This window comes from Camelus ferus, chromosome 22 (genome assembly GCF_009834535.1).
Source record: "Camelus ferus isolate YT-003-E chromosome 22, BCGSAC_Cfer_1.0, whole genome shotgun sequence".
Classification (NCBI taxonomy): Eukaryota; Metazoa; Chordata; class Mammalia; order Artiodactyla; family Camelidae; genus Camelus; species Camelus ferus.
Genome location: NC_045717.1, coordinates 15976643 through 15994633, shown reverse-complemented (window position 1 = coordinate 15994633; position 17991 = coordinate 15976643). Strand labels below are relative to the sequence as shown.

Here is a 17991-nt window from a genome sequence, read left to right as displayed (position 1 = left end):
CCCATGTCCACCCCTGGAGGAGGAAGCTTCTAAAGCTCAAACTAGGTGTATCTCAAACTAGGTGTATCTCCAGTTGGAAAGCTCTGAAATCTTTGTACTTAACATGAACTCCTGCTGGCCTCACCCCTGCCTCACACTTCCACCTCAGGGCCTTCGCACAGGCCCTCCAGCTCACTTCTGAGCAGTTCACACAACCTGCTGGTGACTCTGCTGTTGGCTGGGTTCCAGCAACTTGAGCTCTCCGGGGTCAAAACCTACATTCAAATCCCATTCTTATAACCTTGTGGCATGAGATGATGGATATATTCTTGGGCTCCTTTTTTAAAAATTTTGAGTGGGGGCAGGATGTGAGGATGAAATGAAGTCGGGTGTTGACATGGCTGTGTAGAAACCCAGGGAACAGCTTGCTCTATACAGTACCGTACATTCAGGGGCAAAAATGGTAAGACAGGTTTTGGATGGGAACAAGTACAGGGGCTGGGTGAATGGAGAGTGCGGCGTGAGAAGCCCCCAGTCTTTGCTTCCCCTTATTGCCCGGGGTCTCGGGGTCTCTGGGTCATCCGGGCCTGCAGGGGGCGCCTGGCGCACGGGAGTAACCTGCTCCTGGGTTGGGCCAGAGCTGCGCAATCATGATCACCGCCGAGGCCGTGGCGGAGTCCGCTGTCTCCGTAGCGCCGGGTGCTGAGGCCGCCACTGGAGTCCCGGAGCGCGAGGAGCCGGTGTGGCCCTGGGTGAGCTCGAGCCCGAGCAGGAACTAGCGTGGGGTGGGCGGTGCAGGATCGGGGGGCGCCGTCTTCATGCCTTAGCCATGCCCCCCGCCCCGTAGAAAGATGCCCCGATCCGGGCGCTGGTGCAGCGAATCCACCAGTTGCAGGCTGAGCGCGCGCAGGCCTTCCGCCGGCTGGAGGAGTAAGTGTGGGCATAGGGGAGGGCAGGGGTCACAGGGTTAAGCCCCTAGCCCGCTCCGGAGATGGGCGTACCTTGAGGAGGAACTAGGTCCCCGCGCGGCTGCGTTGTCAGAGGTGGGGCGGGGTTTGCCCGGAGACCAGAGCTCCGAGTGGCGTCTCTCCCTTACCCACGCTCAGGGGTGGGGCCCGTCTCGAGTTACGCTGCGGGAGTCAAAACGTCCTCCACACTCTGGGGTCCAGGAATACTTCCTGGGGGGCTTCTAGGTAGTCGATGCTGTTGCAGGGCCTGAGAGCCAGGGCCGTAGCCTCAGGACCCCCATCTGCCGCAGAGGCCACAGCCAGTACCTGAGCAGCGGCCCGCCTTACGACTTCCCGCGCTACCGGAGCACGGTACACGAGGTGACCCAGATCTTCGCCGCCGCCTCGCGGGAGGTGCTGGCGGTGGAGGCCGAGCTGGCTGGACCCCGAGCGCAGCCGCTGCTCGCGAGCCACGTGCGCAGCCTGCAGCAGCTGGAAGAGACGCGCCTGGCCACGGTGAGGGCCCTCCCCGGGCCTCGTATCCTCCTACTCCACCCCTTGTCTCTCGGGCCTTAGCCCACTGTGCGCCCCTTGAGGGAGGGGCCAGGTTGTCCCCTCAAACCTCGCCCCTGGTGCCCCAGAACCCACTCTTCCTGGCCCACCTCAGTCGTTCATTAAGGTTTCACTTAAAATTCTCAAGCTTAGTCCCCTCCTGTCCGCCCCCAGTTTCATCCAGGTTTTTAGTCCCAGGACACGCCCACTCCATCCCAGACTCCGCCCCTAGGGAGCTCCAACCCCCTCTGGTTCTAACCAACTCCCCAGGCTAGTACTCCAGATCCCTGCCTACTCCTGGACCTACTCCTCCCGCTAGGGTTCCAAGGCCCCGCCTACTCTGTCCCTACAGCCAATCCTGACCGAGATACACTGCAGGCCAAATCCACGTGAAGGCACGCCCACATCATATTCTACACTGGGATTCCCAGGCCACTCTGCCTTAGATTCCCAAACCCAGTCTAGGTTTTCGGCCTACTTCCACCCTGGATTATAACGCCAGGCAGGTCCCTGAGATTGAGACCCCCGCCTACTTCACCCCCGACCATCAACCCCTGGTTGAGATTTCCCGGCTAACAGTTCCCCTACCTTTTCCGCCTACATGAAGCCACGTCCCCATTGCACTCTCTCTGACTCTAGGGCCGCCCACTCGGCCCCACTCCTCCCAAGCCCTCTAAACCTAATCCTAGATTCCTCCTGCGCTAAGCACCGCCCCTTGAGACTCCCTGCCTGCCATGGCCTCACTCTTGTGCTGCCTTTTTGGCTGTGTCAGTGTCTCTTCCTCCCTATTATGTGGGAGGGCAGGGGGTGGCCTCTGCCAGCTGTGACATCTTCCTTGCTGCCTACTACCCATCCAGGTGGCCCTGCTGCAGCTGATGGGGGCACCAGAGCTGACTGGGCAGGAGGACACCGTGCAGATGCACCAACTGAAGATGAAGTGAGTGTTGCCTCCCAGTGGGCTGACTGTGCTAGACTTGCACATGCACCCTTGGGTACCCAACCCCAGCCAGGTGTGCCCCAGGGCTGGCAAGGTCAGACTGTGCCAACCCTCCAGACCTGCACACAACTCTTAGGATGTGCACACCTGAGTCCTCACCTGGTGGCTCCTAGATGTACAGCAGACATTCCCTCAGCACACACACTGCAATTTCACACCAGACTCTGCATTTTCAGGGCACAGCTGCACACGTCACACATACCAATCCTGCTCACATGGCTTGACTTGGAGCGTGGACATGGCTGCCCTGGCCCCACCAGACACATGCCTGTACATTCCTGCCTTCAACACCTCCCAAGCGCACACATGTGCACACGTGCTCAACATCTGCCAATGTCACACTCTGCACCTTCCTTGTGGCACATACCAACCCAAAATGGCCTTTTCTCTCTGCCACTCTGACCCACGGGACCACCACTCCTCCCAGGTACCCAAATGGTCCTCCCGGCCATTAGTGCTGCTTGGAGGTTTGGCAGCAGGCAGGAGGGCCCAGGGTCTGCCCCCTCAGAGCTGCGCAGCAGCGGCTAATTCACCCCATCTGGGTTTTATTTATAGTTCCCATCCACTCTTGTAGGGTAATTAAAACCATGGAAGCGATCAGCGAGGTTCTCCAGGACCTCAGGTTTGATGCGGAGTCTGCCGAGTGATGGTGGCTCCCCAGGGATGAGCCGAAGGAGATGGGAAATGGAACAGACGGCATCCGGCCCAGCCCTGACCACCAGCTGGCTGGGGTCTCGCCCCACTGGGCTACTGATCCTCTTCAAGTTCGCCTCACCTCTCACAATAAAAAACCTAAAGAACCTTTTGTCTGCAGCTGCTCCACTGTCTCTGTCCTGGGGTGCTGAGGTGGGGTCCACAAAGCTAGGAAAAGTGGGTGCAAGATTCTTCCCCTCCCTGACTCTGATATTTTGAATCACACTCCCCAAGAAGTTTAGAACCAGATATTTCAGATCGTGGAGAGAGTCAGAAATTCTGCGAGGTGAAGATTCCCGTCCCAAAGGGTCATTAGGATTCTCATGTCTCCCCTGAAACCCCACAGCCCCTATCCCAGGCCAGTCTAGCCCCACACTCACCTTCACAATCAGGGCAGCTAAATAGCTTGTTTATTTAAAAAGACTGGAGGGGGCCCTGGGTAGGGGATGGCCTTCTTCACCCCCAGCCCTGGCAGGTGTTCTGCAAGGCGGCCCACCCTCACACACACACCCTCCACTGGGGTGCACCTCACATGGAGGCCAGAGCTGGTGTGGCCCTCAGAGCTCAGAGTGCTCGCTCCAATTGCTGAGAGGGCTGGAGCACCCTGAGGTGAGGGTACAGAGGTGGCCCCCAGTCTGGGTGTGGCCCCTGCGTCTCCATGCAGCAGGGAGGGCAGCCCCAGCCTCTAGAGCTTATCTGGCAGGACCTGCAGGCAGAGGGGAAGCCAGGCTTAGCAAGGAGCCTGGAACGACCTAACACCACAGAACAATTGAGAAGGCTCCAGTTCAGGTCCTGGCCCTATCACTTTGAGCTGGGTGGCCCTATTAGGCTGTTGGCCCTCTCTGGGCACTGGTTTTCCCATCTGAGAAGTAAGAATATTCATCCCATAGGGTGTCCCGCAGGTAGCACACTTGGCACAGGGCCAGTATGCAGTAGGCGCTCATACATACTAACTGGGTGAGTATGAGTATTAATTCCTGAGGACGACATTCCTCCTTGGACATTTTAAAGGGGTCAGATGTTCTCAGGCCAAAGGCCACAGGGCCAGGCACATAGTAGGTGTTAGATAAATGCTGATAAATGAGACAGAGGAAGAACTTTAGGGCTGGGGGGGCGGTGCCCACAACCTGTGGCCACCTAGGAGGGGCCCTTGTCTCCTACCCTGCCCACCCATCTGGGCCTCCTTACCTCTCGCCGCGCCCCTTCTGCCCGAGGGCAGGATCCCCTCGTCCTGTGCTTGGAAGGAAGGAGGCAGTGACTGGGGGCTGCGGACTTACCTCCTCAGCCAGTTTACCCCCGTGGCCCCACCCATCCACCCCTCTCCCAGGGGTCCCTCCTTCCTACCTGGTTGCGGGTCTTATGTGACTTCTGCATCCAGGCTCGCCACTGGTCGTAGAGGCGGAAGCTGAGGTTCGAACAGTACGCGTGCTTCTTGAGCCAGCCCAGGAACTGCTTGAGCTCGCGCCGCACCGGCCCCGAGCTCGGCTCGCTGCCCCGCGGCTCGCACGCCCCGCCGCCCGGGCCCGGGCGCTCTGACAGGGGTGGAGCGGCAGCGTCAGACCGCGCCCGGCAGAGGGCGCGCGCGGGCAGGAGAGGGAGGTTCCCTTGTGCCGCGAGACCGCGTCCCCCTTGGGCGCCTCCCTCCCTGTTTCTCCGGGACCCAGTCCTCCCCACGGTCCAGCACAGCAGCCCAGCTGCGCCCCCAAGGAGATGAGGGGCAGGGGAAGGAAGGGGATCCTCCTCCACATCTCCAGGAACCCGATTCCTTTGGCCTGAGCCAGGTGTGGAGTGGAAGGGAGGGAGGAGGAGAGAAGTCAGGGCCAGAGAGATGAGATGCAGACGGAGCAGGGGGCAGAGAGAGGAAGAGAGAGACACTGATGAGAAAGAGCTGGAGAGAGAGAGGCAGAGACTGAGAGATGGAGACAAGGAGAGACAGACACAGGGAGAGCGAATACAATGGGGGACAGCCAAGGAGATGCAGGGGGTCAGGAGATAGAGAGCTGGAGAAGGTGGGGACAGAGACCCTGGGGATGTAGGGACACAGAAACCAAGAAAGGCAAAAAGACAGACACAGGGAAAGAGAGTGACAGATGAAAGAAATAGACCGAGGTGACTTGGAGGGGAGGGGACGGTCCCCAGGACAGGCCTGAGAATATGAGCCGCTTAGATGGGGAGTGGGCCAGGAGGGCCAGGTGGGAGGCCAGCCTGTAGGTCCAGCCGCCGGCCGCAGCCAGCCCTGAGCAGCCTGAGCAGACCGGCGGATAAGGACATCGGCCTCACGTCATAAATAATGCTGGGGACCCGCTGACAGGCCCTGGCACAGCCCCGGCCCCCACCGCCCCTACCGGCCTCCCCTGGCCTCCCCAGCCTCCCCAGTGGACGCAGCCGCCTGCTGGCTCCCGTGCAAGAATCGCAGGTGCTGGGCACGAGCAGGGGCCAAGGCTCAGGCCCCTCCCGGCTGTGCTAGCTCCCGCCCACCCCTGAACCTGGAGGGGCCCGGGATGGGGGCTGGGGAGAGGGGAACTGGCTGGAGCCCTGTTGCCACTCCCTGACTCTGGGATCCTCTCTGGGCCTTGGTTTCCCCAGCATCCCAGGAGCATGAGCCTGGACTTCTTTGGGACTGAATTCAGATCTCTGTGTGACCTTGGGGGCTGGCTGACTGTCTCAGAGCCTCAGTGCCCTTATCTGAGAAAAGGGGGCCTCCTTTGGGTATGGGGAGCAGGGGATGGGAACCTCAGTAGCTATTTCTTGCAAACACGGGGGTGACACCCAGCATGAGGGCACTTTCTTTGGGGTTAGCTCATCCAACCCTCACGATAGCCTGAAGCAGGCATGACTATCACCCCCACTTTCCAGATGGGGAAGTTGAGGCCAGATGTCCAAGTAAGGTTTCATACCATTTCTCAAAGAAGAGGAGGGAGGCCCATGGGCTTAGATAAACCTCAGACCCCAAAGGGAATCAGACCTAGGTCTCTGATCATCCCATTCCCCTACCTTGAATAAAAAGAGGAATAGAAAACAGTCATAGAGTTGGCAGCCGATCGGCCTTAGAAGCAGGGGTCTCAAACTCACTTGCCCTTAGGGGCTAGGGAAAGGGTACATGTGAGGGAAACCAGCCAGGTAGGGATGCTAACCCCCTCCACCACTGACTTAAGGGGGAGCCTTTGCTGATGGAGGCATAGAGGAACAGGCTGCGTCCTGTTACATTTTCTAGACAATTTTTCTAGGAAATCTAGACTATTTGTGTGAAAACATACTGTTTTTAAATGTCTGCGAGTAGGTCAAAATTTTTTTTTCAAATGACAGGCCAAGAAAATAGATCCAGGGGCCACATGTGGCTCCAGGGTTCACGAGTTTGAGACCTCTGCTCTCTTGGCGGAAACAAAGGAACGGAGGCCCAGGCTGGTTTGAGACTGGTTTGTGGCTGGTTCCGGGACCACCTAGCCCTGTTGGAGTGCTCACCGCTGCGGGGAGTGGAGGCAGCGGTGGGGTGACTCCACTCGCTCCAGATCCCTGCCTTCTTGGAGCCGTAGATACCAAAGGGGTTGCAGCGCACTTGCACGAAGTAGACGGTGCCGGGCTTAAGGCCCGCCAGGCGGCAGGAGGTCTGGTTGCTCACGTCATCCACCACCTGGGCAGCCAGGGCAGGGTCAGAGGCGCTGGCGGCGGCGGGGGGGGGGGGGGAGAGGGAGAGGGGGAGCGCAGCTGGGTGGGGGCAGGCACCTTCCAATCCACGCTGTCCTCTACTCGGTAGCGGATCTGATACTTGGCTTGGAAGAGGAAGTCCTTGAGGGCAGGCGGTGAAACCCAGCGCACACTCAGCTGGTCCTCCAGGCCCCCTACACGGCTCACATGCACGTCCGGCGGGGGGTCGGTGGTCACTAGGGGGGTGAGGCGGCGCTCAGTCACTGGGCTCTCTTTGGACCCGGCTGGCCCCTGTCTGGGTCCAAATACCCAGGGCACGTGGCTTAGATGGCACCTGCCATCGTTCTCCCCCCTCCCCCCTTCAGGATGGATTACATTAGATAATATTCGGGAAACACTCAACACCTAGCAGCACTCAATTAATGTTAGCTGTTATCACCATTATTATCTATGACAGGAGAAACATAATCCTATCTTCGGGGAACTATGTAAAAAGCTGACACTGCCTGGACGGTGATATTATTATTATTATGCCCAAGAGGCCAGGGGGCCCCTCAGGCTGCCAGATCCCTGAGACGCTCCCCTGAACCGCCACTGCCCACCTCCAGCTCCTTCCTACTTTACAGAGGTCCTTGGTATGACGGCTCTCCTGGGTGCAAAGGGATAACTGAGGCTTAGAACATGCCCTTGCAGCCTCAGGACTTAAGGAAGGAAAGTGGGACTTGGGCTGGAGGAGGGAGTAACTACAAGCCTTCTGAGGATCCTTCTGGGAGCCCATAGGGCAGCAGAGAGGGCTGGTTTCTTCCCCTGAGGCCTTGGTGAGGGGCCGAAAGGGTTAAGTCACAGGCCTGCTTGGGGCTGAGAAACACCCTAATTAGATTAGGCCCAATTCTGCTCGCAGATCATCCATTTCCTGCCTCCCTCCCGCATTCCCCCCCAGCTCCAGGCTGCTGCTTCCTGGGGCGCCTCCCGACCTGGGCGCCCCCTCCCAGATCCCAGGGGCCCCCTCCCGCACACCTGGGCTGCCGAGGGGGAGGCAACCAGGCCAGGTGTTCTCCACAGAGTCGGGGTATCCTGGCTGCTTCAGGGGGCTGGGGACCGATGGGTGGATGCCTGGCTCCTCCTCATCCCAAACGGCAGGGTCCTACCTCAGCTGAGCTGCAGCCCTGGCTGGGCTGGGGCTTGAGGATGGTGTGTGTTGGGGGGAGGGTGGCAGGATCCCAGGTGGGCCAGGCTGGCCTGGTCAGGGGGCTCACCCACATCCAGGATGTCCAGTGTGAGCACATCAGAGCGGGCTGAGCCCAGCCGGTTGGTGGCCTCTACCCAGATCTCGTAGGGTGTGAAGAGAGCCAGGTCCTTAGGGATGTGGCAAGAGTGAGGTCCCACTGTGTGGTACTCCTCACATGTGTTGTCCTGCCCATACCACCTGCAGGGGCAGAAGAGAAGGAGGACACCTAAGGGTCCCTTTGGGCTCCCACACCTCCCCACATCACCCCTGGAATGCAGAGAGGACCCCAGGGCTCAGAGAAGGCAGGCTTGGCCAAGGCCACACAGCCCACCTGGAATACATGTCACCCAAGGGCCACTACCAACCTCAGCTTATACTTGAGGGAGTAGTTGGTGTGGAGGAAGGTTTCCCCGTGGGCCCCCGGCGTCCAGCGGCATGTCAGGTCCTTCATGTTCTTGGACCAGCAGCTGATGTTGAAGGGTTTCTCTGGGGGCACTGGGGAAGTGGGGTGCAGGGGCTGAGGGTCTGGACCAGCCGTGGACAGATGGAGGAGTTGCTGGCTGCCAGCCGGGGCCCCCACCTTGGAGTGGAAGGAGGGTGGACAGAGCAGATGTTGGCAGGACCACCTGCATGGCTCTCTTGAGGTTGGTGTGTGTTGGGGGGGGCAGTCTCCAGGCTCTCATCCCCACCCTAGAGGCCCATACCTCTCAACTTGTGCCAGCGAGCCCACTGTTCAGTGGCTCGCTGATCGGAGGGCCCATGATTCATGCCTCTCTCCAGAGGGAGATGATGCACCCAAGAGCTACCCGTGGGTGTCCTGGGAGCCCACTTACGGCCAACATAGAGGCAGGAGCCGGCCAGGATGCTGCCGTCACGGGCGTGGCACACAAGGTTGTCCCCCGACTGCTGCCTGGATCCGTTGAGGTTGGCCAGGGCAAGGGCCAGAGTGGAGGCATTGAGCATTCGGGAGAGCTCAGGGGGCAGGCGGCGCCCGTTGAGGGTCCAGTAGAGGCCCTCGGCGGTGGCCCCTGGTGTGTCCCCGTGCACAGAGCACGTGGCCTGCAGGGAGGAGCCGATGAGGAGCGTGGGGTCCTGGGGACTGATGACAGCCGTGTCTAGGGTCAGAAAGGAGTACCTGTCAGGCCTGGGATGGGGCTACCTGGAACCTTCCACCATCCTAGGACCTTTAAGACTCATGGCAGTCCTGCAAAGGAGCTGTTTATTACTGCCACCCATTTTACAGAGAGGGAGACTTGAGGATCAATTAGGTCAAATGACCAGCCCCAGGTTGGTGGTAAAGCTGAGATTCAGCCCCAGAACTGTCTGATTCAACAACTCAGGTCCTTCCCAGTCACTTCCTTACTGACTTCCTTACTGACTTGGTTTCAAATCTTGGGCATAAGTACCCACTCAGATCCAAGTAATTCCTGCCTTCCACATACTTCTGACAAACACTACATTATGCCTTTTTTTTTTTTCAGTTAGAAATAACAGATTGTGAGTTCTTTCTCTGATACCCCCAGAACCTCACACATAGTAGATGTCTCTGTTGGCGGAAGGCACTTCTAAAAAAGGATACCCTGACCCCTACTAGAATCCAGCTCATTTTATGGATGAAAGAAACAAGACTCTGAGAGATCAAGTCTCTTCTTGAAGTTCATCAAATAGAAGAGGGGCACACTATGTGAACCCGGATTTGTCAGTCTCCCAAGTTCTGCTCTGTGCTGCCACTGGAACTGAAGGTGGCTGTAGCAAGCGCTCCCATCCAGGAGGACTGACACCATCACCGTGCTTTCCCTCAACTCAGTTTTCTTAATCTGCAAAATGGGAACAGGAAAGCTCTTCGTCTTCAGGGCAATTGTGAAGATCAGTTGTGAAATAACTTCCTAAACTGGGTTGTGTGTGAATTGGGTGCTGGGCACAGGTGCCTCTGGGATTTCAAGGTTGATGTCTTTCCACCTGCCTGCTGCTGGGGCAGTTCATGGCTTCTCCTGAAGATTAGAACTTGAGAGTAACCCGTTTTTATCCAAGGGGAAACCAAGGCACAGAGAATGGGGAGGGGATGCATGGTTCAAGCCCTGGATGCCCCTCTGAGTCTCATCTCCCTATCTGGGAAGTGGGCATCATAGTATCAGCTACATGGGGTTGTTTGAGAGAAGTAAAAATACTGCCTTAATGACAAGACCTTTAAGCCTGGCTGCCCTGGGTTCCAATGACTCCAGCTCACTGTGGAGGTTGGCCCAGTTCTTTTACTTCTCTCAGCCCCTGGGAGGGGACCCCTCCCTCCACCAAGAGTGGTTGTGAGGACTCATTCACTCATTTGTTCACTCATCCATTCATTCATTCAAGGAGAACTTACATTGTGCCAGGACCTGAGGGCACAATGGTGACCAGATACCCAAAATTCATGCCCTTGTGGGCCTTGAATCAAAGAGAGCAGCAGAACAAAGAACAAATAAATATCTAAGAATAAATAAGGGAGAAAATAAAGCATGAATCAGTGGTGGGCAGTTAAACAGGCCAGGAGGCCTGTCTGGTGAGGTGGCATTTGAGCTGATATATGAATAAAGTGAAAAAACAGCTATGAAAATTTATAGAAGAGAATAAGAGAGTGCCCAGGTGGTGGGAGCAGCAAGTGCAAAGATCCTGGGGCAGGGGTGGTAGGGAATGAGGTCTGGGAGATCAGCAGGGGCCAGACCTGCAGAGAGGAGTTATTCCAGGATTCTGAGCAGGGAAGGAATTTGTATTTCAAAAAGATTGCTAGGCAGCTATAAGAAGGGACTGCAGGGGTGCAATGGGAGCCCAGCTTCCCTGGCAGCCAAGGGCAGGGTGATCATGGTCCCCTGGGAGGCCCCTGAATGCCAGCGGTTGCCCTGTGCTGGCCCTCACTGTTCCGGATGGATGAGGTGGGGTGGACACAGTTCCTGGGGCCGGCCCTGACAATTTTCCGGGGCAAACTTGGCTTGAGGGCCATGTCTTGCTGGAGCCTGGGATCGCAGTTGCGTTTGGGGCTTGGCCCAGGGCTCGCCGGAGGTCTCAGCGTCCGTGCGAAGGAGCCGTCTGAGCGGGCCAGAGCTGAGGAGGCGGGGGCGGCCGGGGGCGGGGGGCCAGGGGGCCGCCCCGGAGGTCCCAGGCAGCCAGCCGCCCGCTAATTCGGAATTCCTTCGGCATGAACTCGGGCGTGCCAGCGTCTCTGCCCCGGCCCACCCACCGCTTCCTGCCTGGGCCCCCCCAGCAGGGTAGGAGGCACGGCCAGGCCTGCCCAGACCCCAGCCCACTCTTAACCCTCTGGGGGTGGGTCATGCCCCTCCTGTAACCGCCCCCCACCATGGCCTGGCCGGGAAAGGGGCTCTCTAGGGGGGGTCCTGGCTGCGGGGTGCACTGCCCCTCTGCCACACCCACCTGGCCTGGGCTGATGTGGCCTGCCTGCCAGCAGCTGCAGCTGCCCTCCCGGGGCTGGGCGGGGGACAGGAGGAGAGGGCAAGGCCAGGCGGGCCTGGACAGGCCAGTCCCCCACCCCAAGCTCCAGCAGGAAAGGTCAGAGGGAGGCCTTCTCTTCCTGGGATGTGGGTGCCAATCTCAGCTGGAGTACCTGGGCAATTGACTTCCCCTCCCCTGTTCTCAGTTTCCTCCTCCATAAAATGGGGGGGGGGGATATGTTCTACCTGCTGGAGAGATTAATGAGATGAGCTCACGATGTCCAAGGGGCCCAGTACACTGCAGAGCCTAGGAACTATTGGGATTAGGGCCTCTCCCAGCTCTGGGGTCCCTGCTGCCTGGTGCACTCCCTCCAAACCTCCCCAAACAATAAGCCAAGGCATTTGGGACCCGGGATGCACACATTCCAGCCCAGGCAAAGCATCTGGGAACAGCCCACTTAGGTGGGGGGGGGGGGCTCTTAGCCTGGTTTGGGGGGCCTCCTAGAAGGCTCCCCTAAGCAGATCCCTGGGCTAGACTTTTGGACAGCCCGCCTCCCTCCCCTGCCTCCCTGCCTTTCCCGCAGAGCTGGGGCCTTTAAAAGTTTTTCCTTCCCCCCTTCCCAATCTGGAGCCACTGCCGTTATTAAAAAGGAACACCATGTGTTTTAAAAGGGAAAAGTGTGAGATTCTCTGCAAGCAAGGCAGGAGGGTGGCCCCCATCCTGGGGTCCCCACAGGGGTCTCCATCTCCTGTCCCGCTGGTACCTGCAGACACTTTACGACCTACCCGCCTGCTGGTCAGGTGCTAAGACACACCGTAAGTAGAAACATATTGTCGAGGTGTGAGAATCTTTTATTTAATTTCTTCCCCCTTAAAGGAAAAAACACACACACAACAATCTGCACTGCCCTCCCCACCCCATCCCCGCACCGCAGCCACCTTTGCCTGCTACTCTGCTGGCTGGGAAAAAAAGCCTGCCACTAAAGCTGGCACTCACAGGTGCTGCCCACCTCCTGGAAGAGCTGTCAGGAACCCAAGGAGGGCCTGGGCAGCCTCTCACCTGCCCAGGAGCTTTGGACATGCTAGACTGTCAGCAAGTGCCCCTGGGACACTGGACAGTGTCCTTTCTGGAGGAATACCGCAGGAAGACTGCAAATAGTTCTGTACAGTGTGGGTCCACCTGGAAGGCAGTATGTGCCCACCACAGTCAACTTATGCACCTGGATGGGGTACATGGAGTAATTGTGAACATCCAGGGGAGGCAGTGCCTGCGTATGTGCCCTGTGTTGCCTCCTCCTCGGCATGAATGTGTGACCATGAATGTGTGTGTGTCAGGGATGGAATGTGTGTGCGCCCCGATGGTGTGCGAATGTGCATCTGGGATGCAGTGTGCGCGCATCTGAGGGTGAGGGTGACGGGCCACAAGCCAGTGTGAGTCTTTGTGTGTCTCTGGGCGTGTCCCAGAGTGGGTCTGGATGTGGAGACAGTGTCCTGGCGGGGCTGTGCATCAGTGGGGGGCCAGAGAGTGCCGGAGGCCAGGAGCTCCCAACAGGGTGGGGGGTCTCGGCCTGTGAGAGCTGTGGGTTCCCGGGGGCTGCCCCCCCGCCCCGGGGCTGGGCCCACGGTGCCCAGACTTGCCGGCTCCCGCTCCCGCTCACTCTAACCCACTCTCTCACAAAGATTTCTCTCGCTAGTCTCCCAGCCCTGCGCAGTGTGTCCGGGAACGGTTCTGAGCGCCGCCGGTGGCGGGGACTCCGCGGACCCCAGCGCGCGGGGTCCCGCCGGGAAAGGGCGGCGGCGCCGGCCCGCGGAGAGGCGCGTCCCCGGGGACCCCGGGCCGCGCGCCAGGAGGCCAGAGCGGCCCCCTCCCGCCCCGCCTTCCTCATGGGGCTCATCCCTCCACCCAGGGGGGCCCCCCTGCTCAGGGACGGCACCCAGCGCGCCTACAGCGTGCGCCCCCGCCCGGGAGCAGTGACCGGCGGTCTCCGCGTCTCCGAGTCAGCCAACGCTGTCGCGTGCGCCCGCCGGGTCTCGGCGTGCAGAGGGTCCCAGGCCGCAGCCCCTCGACCCCTAGGGGGCCGAGCCGGGCGTCCGCGGCAAGGCAGCCCAGGTAAGAAGGCCTCGGTAGCGGACGCCGGACCCTCCGGCCAGGGGATTGCGGCGGCGTGCGCCCCACAGGTGAGGGCGCCCCGAGGGCCGCGCCGGGGGCGCCTTCCTTTGTTCCCCGGCCGTCCAGGTGGCGCCCGAGCCCCCTCCCCCCGCGGCTGCCCCCGGGGCGCACGCTATCGGCCCAGGCGGGAAGGGGAAAGCAGGGTGCCGGGTACTTACCGGCTCCTGATCCCGCTTGCGGCGCCCCGAGGACGCAGAACAGCAGTAGGGGCAGCAGCGGCGGCGGCCGCCGCGCGGATTGGGCGGCGGGGCCCGGGCTGCCGGCGGGCATGGGGCCGGCGCTGCCGGGGGCGCGCGGCAGACGGCGGCTGCGGCGGTGGCGGCGCTGGACGCGGGACAGAGGCCGGGCGCGGGAGGGCGCGGGCCAAGCAGCCCGCACGTCGCTGGGCGCGGGCGTGGAGGCCGGAGCAAGTCTGAGCAGCCGAATTGACAAGGCGCTAATGCGCCGCTGGCCCCGCCCGGCCCCGCCCCCGGCGCGGCTCCGGGGGGGGCGGCGGGCCCCGCACCGGCCTCCCCACCGCCTGCCCGCCCGCGGGCACCGCGGGCCCCACCCGTCCGGCCTCCGCCCCGCCGCGCACCGCACGCGCCCTGTCCCGCGGCCCCAAACCCCTCACTCAATCCTTACAGACCTGGGACCTCCCTTTCCAACCCCGCCAGCTCCAGGCTCCCCACCCCCAATCTGGGACCTGGCGCCCCCAATTGCGTTTCCATACCCTTGTCCACTTCCCTGCACCCTGCGCTCAGCCTTGTGCCCCTTCAGCGTCCCCTGAGGCCCCCAGCCCTGGCCAGTCTCCCTCTCATCCTCTGCCTGGACCCCCACCCCAACTCTGGCCCCGCCCCCCCGACTAAGCGGTCCCTGAGCCCCGCCTGCTCCCATCTCCAGCCCCTTTTCCTCCCCGGGGGCCTAAAAATCGACCCTCTTGCCCCACGCCATCGGCGCGCGGGTCCCACCGGTCTCGGCTCAGCGCTCCCCCTCCCACTTCATCCCGCCTCTTCTGGTCCTCCGCGCGCAGCCTCGGCCGGAGGCTTTGCAGGGGAAGACGGAGAAAGAGCTGCAAGGCACAGAGTCCCCGGACTTCGCCCTGGCTCAGCTGTCCCCCTCGAGCGGGACGGAACTGAGGTTCCTTGGGGGCACCCGGGGGCCTCAGGAGAGAGTTCCTGCGTGGGCAGACAGGGAAAATGGGCCCCAGGGGACGGGAGCCTGCGCGGGTTGTGTATGCGGGGCAGGAGAGATTCCCAGGAGGAGAGCAGAAAGGAGGCACCCCCTCGACTCGCTGAGACACCCCCCCACGGAAAAATCCGCTCAGCGGCCCGCGGGTGGGGTGCGCCACGCAGTGAGTAATCGCTCGGGCGGCCGCCGCCCGCCGGCTCCAGGTAATGCCGGCTGCCCCGAGCGAAGCATACTTTGTCTTTTTTTTTTGCACAAGGATCCTTCTCCGAGTTATTATTTTTGGCCACTGCTTGGGTTTTGGGACCCCTCCCGGCCCGGGCGCCTCATCCCCCTCCTCTCGGTCCCCACCCGACTCGGGGCGCTCAAGATAAAAAGGGCTCCTGGCCTCCAAGGCGCGGGTGGAGGGGGAGCCTGAAATGAGAGTTCCGGGGCCGCCTCCAACCCCGCGGTTTGAGTCGCAGCCCCGCCCCCAGCCGAGTGCCCTCAGAGGGGAAGGGCTCTAACTCCCTCTTCCAAGGGGTTCCCTTAGAGGCCTGGACCCGCCTTCTAGGTCCTTAACCAACCAAGGGGGTAAAAGTGTCTGAGGGGGGCTCAGGAGTTCTCATCCTGTTTGCTCAAGGCTGCCCTCTACCACCCTCCTCCAACTTGGATACCCAACTCAGACCTCAGGCTGTCAGAAAAGAGGACTGAAAGATAGAGTCCTCGGTGCGTCCCTCGCCCCCACCCTTCTGGACTTCGGATGGGTTTGTGAGGGAGAGAGCACAGCAGCCCCGGCATGGTGCACTGACGTTTACTGGAGCAAACCGGCTTCTTTGCCTTAGTTTCCTCCCTACGCAGTGTACGACTCCTAGCCAGCCTAAGGGTTTCTGTGGAAAGTTACAATGTAAGAGAAGGCTACACTGTCTAAACACTTAGCATAGCACCTGGCACTGTGGGCATGGTCCTTTGGAGCCTCAGTCTGTCACCTCTGAAAAATGGGGCCATAGTCCCTTCTGCTAGGTGGTCCAGAGAGTTAAATGGAGATGGCAGTTCTTGGCTGAAACGGTGTTTCCAGGATATATGCCACCTCTGCCCTGCAACATTTGACTCCCTCCTGAAGGACTTTAGGCTTCTGGAGCAAAATTTTGATATCCACCCCCACCCCCCAGTGTCTGCTCCTCCCCTAGTCATTCCCCAGTCTCCCCCATCCACCCAGATGCTCCTGCATCCACCTAGACCTGGAGGTGCGCTTGACAACTCTCTCCCTCCCTCACGTCCAATCCATCAGCAAATACTCTTGGCTCTGATTCCAAAATACATCCCCATTCTGAGATTCTGACCCCTTTTCCCTACTCTATTCTGGTCCAGGGCCCACCATCTTCTTCTGCAATGCCAGCCAGCCTCCTCTTGGGCTTCCCTGGTAAACCCTCCTGCCCTCGTCTGCACAGCTGCACAGATGAAAGAAGAAAGAGGATCTTCTCTGCCCTGCCCTCTCCCCTCTCCTTTTCTCCACTCTCTTCATCCTCTTCCTTCCTCTCCCTCACTCCGCTCCAGTTGCTGCAGCCCCGTTTCCCCAAACACACTAGGGTTGTTATTATCACAAGGTCTTTGCACATTTGCTGTTCCCTCTGCAGGGATGCAGTTCCCCCAAACCTTCCCCGTTAGCACCTTCTCTTCCATCAGGTCACAGGTCAAGCGTTCTCAGAGGGGGCCTCCCACCCTTTCCAGACACCCTTCTTTCCCTTCCTTTTTAAACTGTTTGTAACACAGCTCTCCAATCATCTTTCTCTTGAGACATTTTCTTTAGACTGAACACCCTATGAGCCATTCGGACTCCATGCTGGGGCCAGTGAGGGCCACACAAGAGCTCAATGAACACTTGCAAAATGAAAGGATGGAGAATTCTTAGTCTCTCCAAGTAGCAAGAAAACTCAGTACCAGTGAATCATGCTGTGTGGTGTCCCAGCCAGGCTCATGTCTCTTGACTTGCTATGTGATCCAAGCTGGTAGCCACCCCTCTCTGGTCCTTACCTGTAAAAGGGTATGGATCATTTGCCCAGCCCCACCCTGGAGCATGCCCTCTGCCCTCTGGGTGACCTTTACTTCATAGACTTTAAGGAAAGAGATTTGTTGTCTAGGTGCACCCTTCTCTGCCCTCGGTTCTCCCAGTGGCTTAACCCCTTCCTCCTCAGTCCCACCACCTATTGTGCAGGAAGGGGAACCAGCGTTGATGGAACTTCTGACAAATATTGACTCAAGTCCTTGAACGTGTCTGGGAATGTACTGAGGGGGCAGATGGAGGGAGGGCACCATACTGGCTGGAGGAGGAGCTCCTCCTTAGTCTTGCACACTTTGCACCTAAGGATTATGTTGGGGGAGACCCTCCAGCCCAGCTCCTTGCATAATTTCAGGGCATTGAGTGGGTACAGGGAGGGGGCAGTGGTAACAGGGTCCCACAAGGGGTCCCACAAGGGATGAGAAGGGCACAGAGCTGCCCCTCTTATGCTGAGACCCCCATTGTCAGGGCTCCTCCGTATGGGATTAGCTGACTTTTATTGCAGGCCAGTGTTCTGAGGAAGCGAGAATAGAGATGGGCTGGTCTGGACATGGGCTTGGGGCAGCAGAACCTAGGTTCAGGATCTGTATGCAGAAGAAGGGGCTTTATCATTTCCATCCTGGAGGTTGAGCCTGGGGAGCTGGGTTGCCTGGATCCCAGGCTTTGTGCAGTCTGTATATTAAAAATCTGGTCCCCATAGGCATCGGAGGGGGAACTTCAGGAATGCAAAGTTGCCTATGTCCAGGTCAGGGCCAGTGATCACCGGGTCATGGAGAGTTCCATGCCCCTCTGCACCCTGGAGAACCTTGGATGTCTGGGTTCCAGGAGGCGCCAGCCATGTTGGGGGTAACAACTGTGCCCCTTTCCCCGCCACTGTCAGCAAACGGCGGCGCCATGGTGCCTAGCCTGCTCCCCAGCCTGTACCCGGCTTGGGGGTGGGGGTCAGCGGGGTCGCGGCGAGAGCGGCAAGGGACAAAGGGCGCTTGTCCGATGCCCGCCCTGACCTCGGCCGCGGCTTCCCGGACGCCCGGCCCGCCTCTGATTCACGCCCAGGCGGGCCGCAGCGCCCCCCGCCTGCAGCCCCAGCCGGGCCGCCCCGGGGGGTAGGAAGTAGAGGGGGGGCTAGGGGCGGCGCCGAGTCAACTTTCCCTCTTAA

At 59.9% G+C, this 17991-nt stretch overlaps 2 protein-coding genes across 7 annotated transcripts; one reads left to right on the top strand and one right to left on the bottom strand.

Annotated features, from left to right (window-relative positions):
- Window positions 1–570: 570 nt before the first annotated feature.
- REX1BD (required for excision 1-B domain containing) lies at window positions 571–3280 on the top strand. Of its 3 annotated transcripts, none has more exons than XM_006186234.3 (5): window positions 571–731; window positions 827–909; window positions 1238–1442; window positions 2336–2415; window positions 3050–3280. In XM_006186234.3, the coding sequence occupies exons 1-5, from the start codon at window positions 630–632 to the stop codon at window positions 3120–3122; spliced, it is 543 nt and encodes a 180-aa protein (XP_006186296.1). In that variant the 5' UTR covers window positions 571–629; the 3' UTR covers window positions 3123–3280. The 3 variants fall into 3 exon arrangements, with proteins under 3 accessions (XP_006186296.1, XP_032321119.1, XP_014415974.1); XM_032465228.1 differs by having other exon boundaries at window positions 3031–3280; XM_014560488.2 differs by having other exon boundaries at window positions 1192–1442.
- A 281-nt stretch (window positions 3281–3561) lies between these two features.
- Window positions 3562–14185, bottom strand: CRLF1 (cytokine receptor like factor 1). Of its 4 annotated transcripts, none has more exons than XM_032465223.1 (9): window positions 13789–14176; window positions 8875–9156; window positions 8407–8536; window positions 8070–8239; window positions 6892–7049; window positions 6631–6799; window positions 4513–4700; window positions 4357–4404; window positions 3562–3874 (listed from the first exon to the last, which is right to left on the bottom strand). In XM_032465223.1, exons 1-9 carry the CDS (start codon window positions 13898–13900, stop codon window positions 3854–3856), a joined length of 1278 nt encoding a protein of 425 aa, XP_032321114.1. In that variant the 5' UTR covers window positions 13901–14176; the 3' UTR covers window positions 3562–3853. The 4 variants fall into 4 exon arrangements, with proteins under 4 accessions (XP_032321114.1, XP_032321116.1, XP_032321117.1 ...); XM_032465224.1 differs by having other exon boundaries at window positions 3726–3874; window positions 4357–4399; window positions 13789–14174; XM_032465225.1 differs by lacking the exon at window positions 6631–6799 and having other exon boundaries at window positions 13789–14185.
- Between the last annotated feature and the right edge of the window lie 3806 nt (window positions 14186–17991).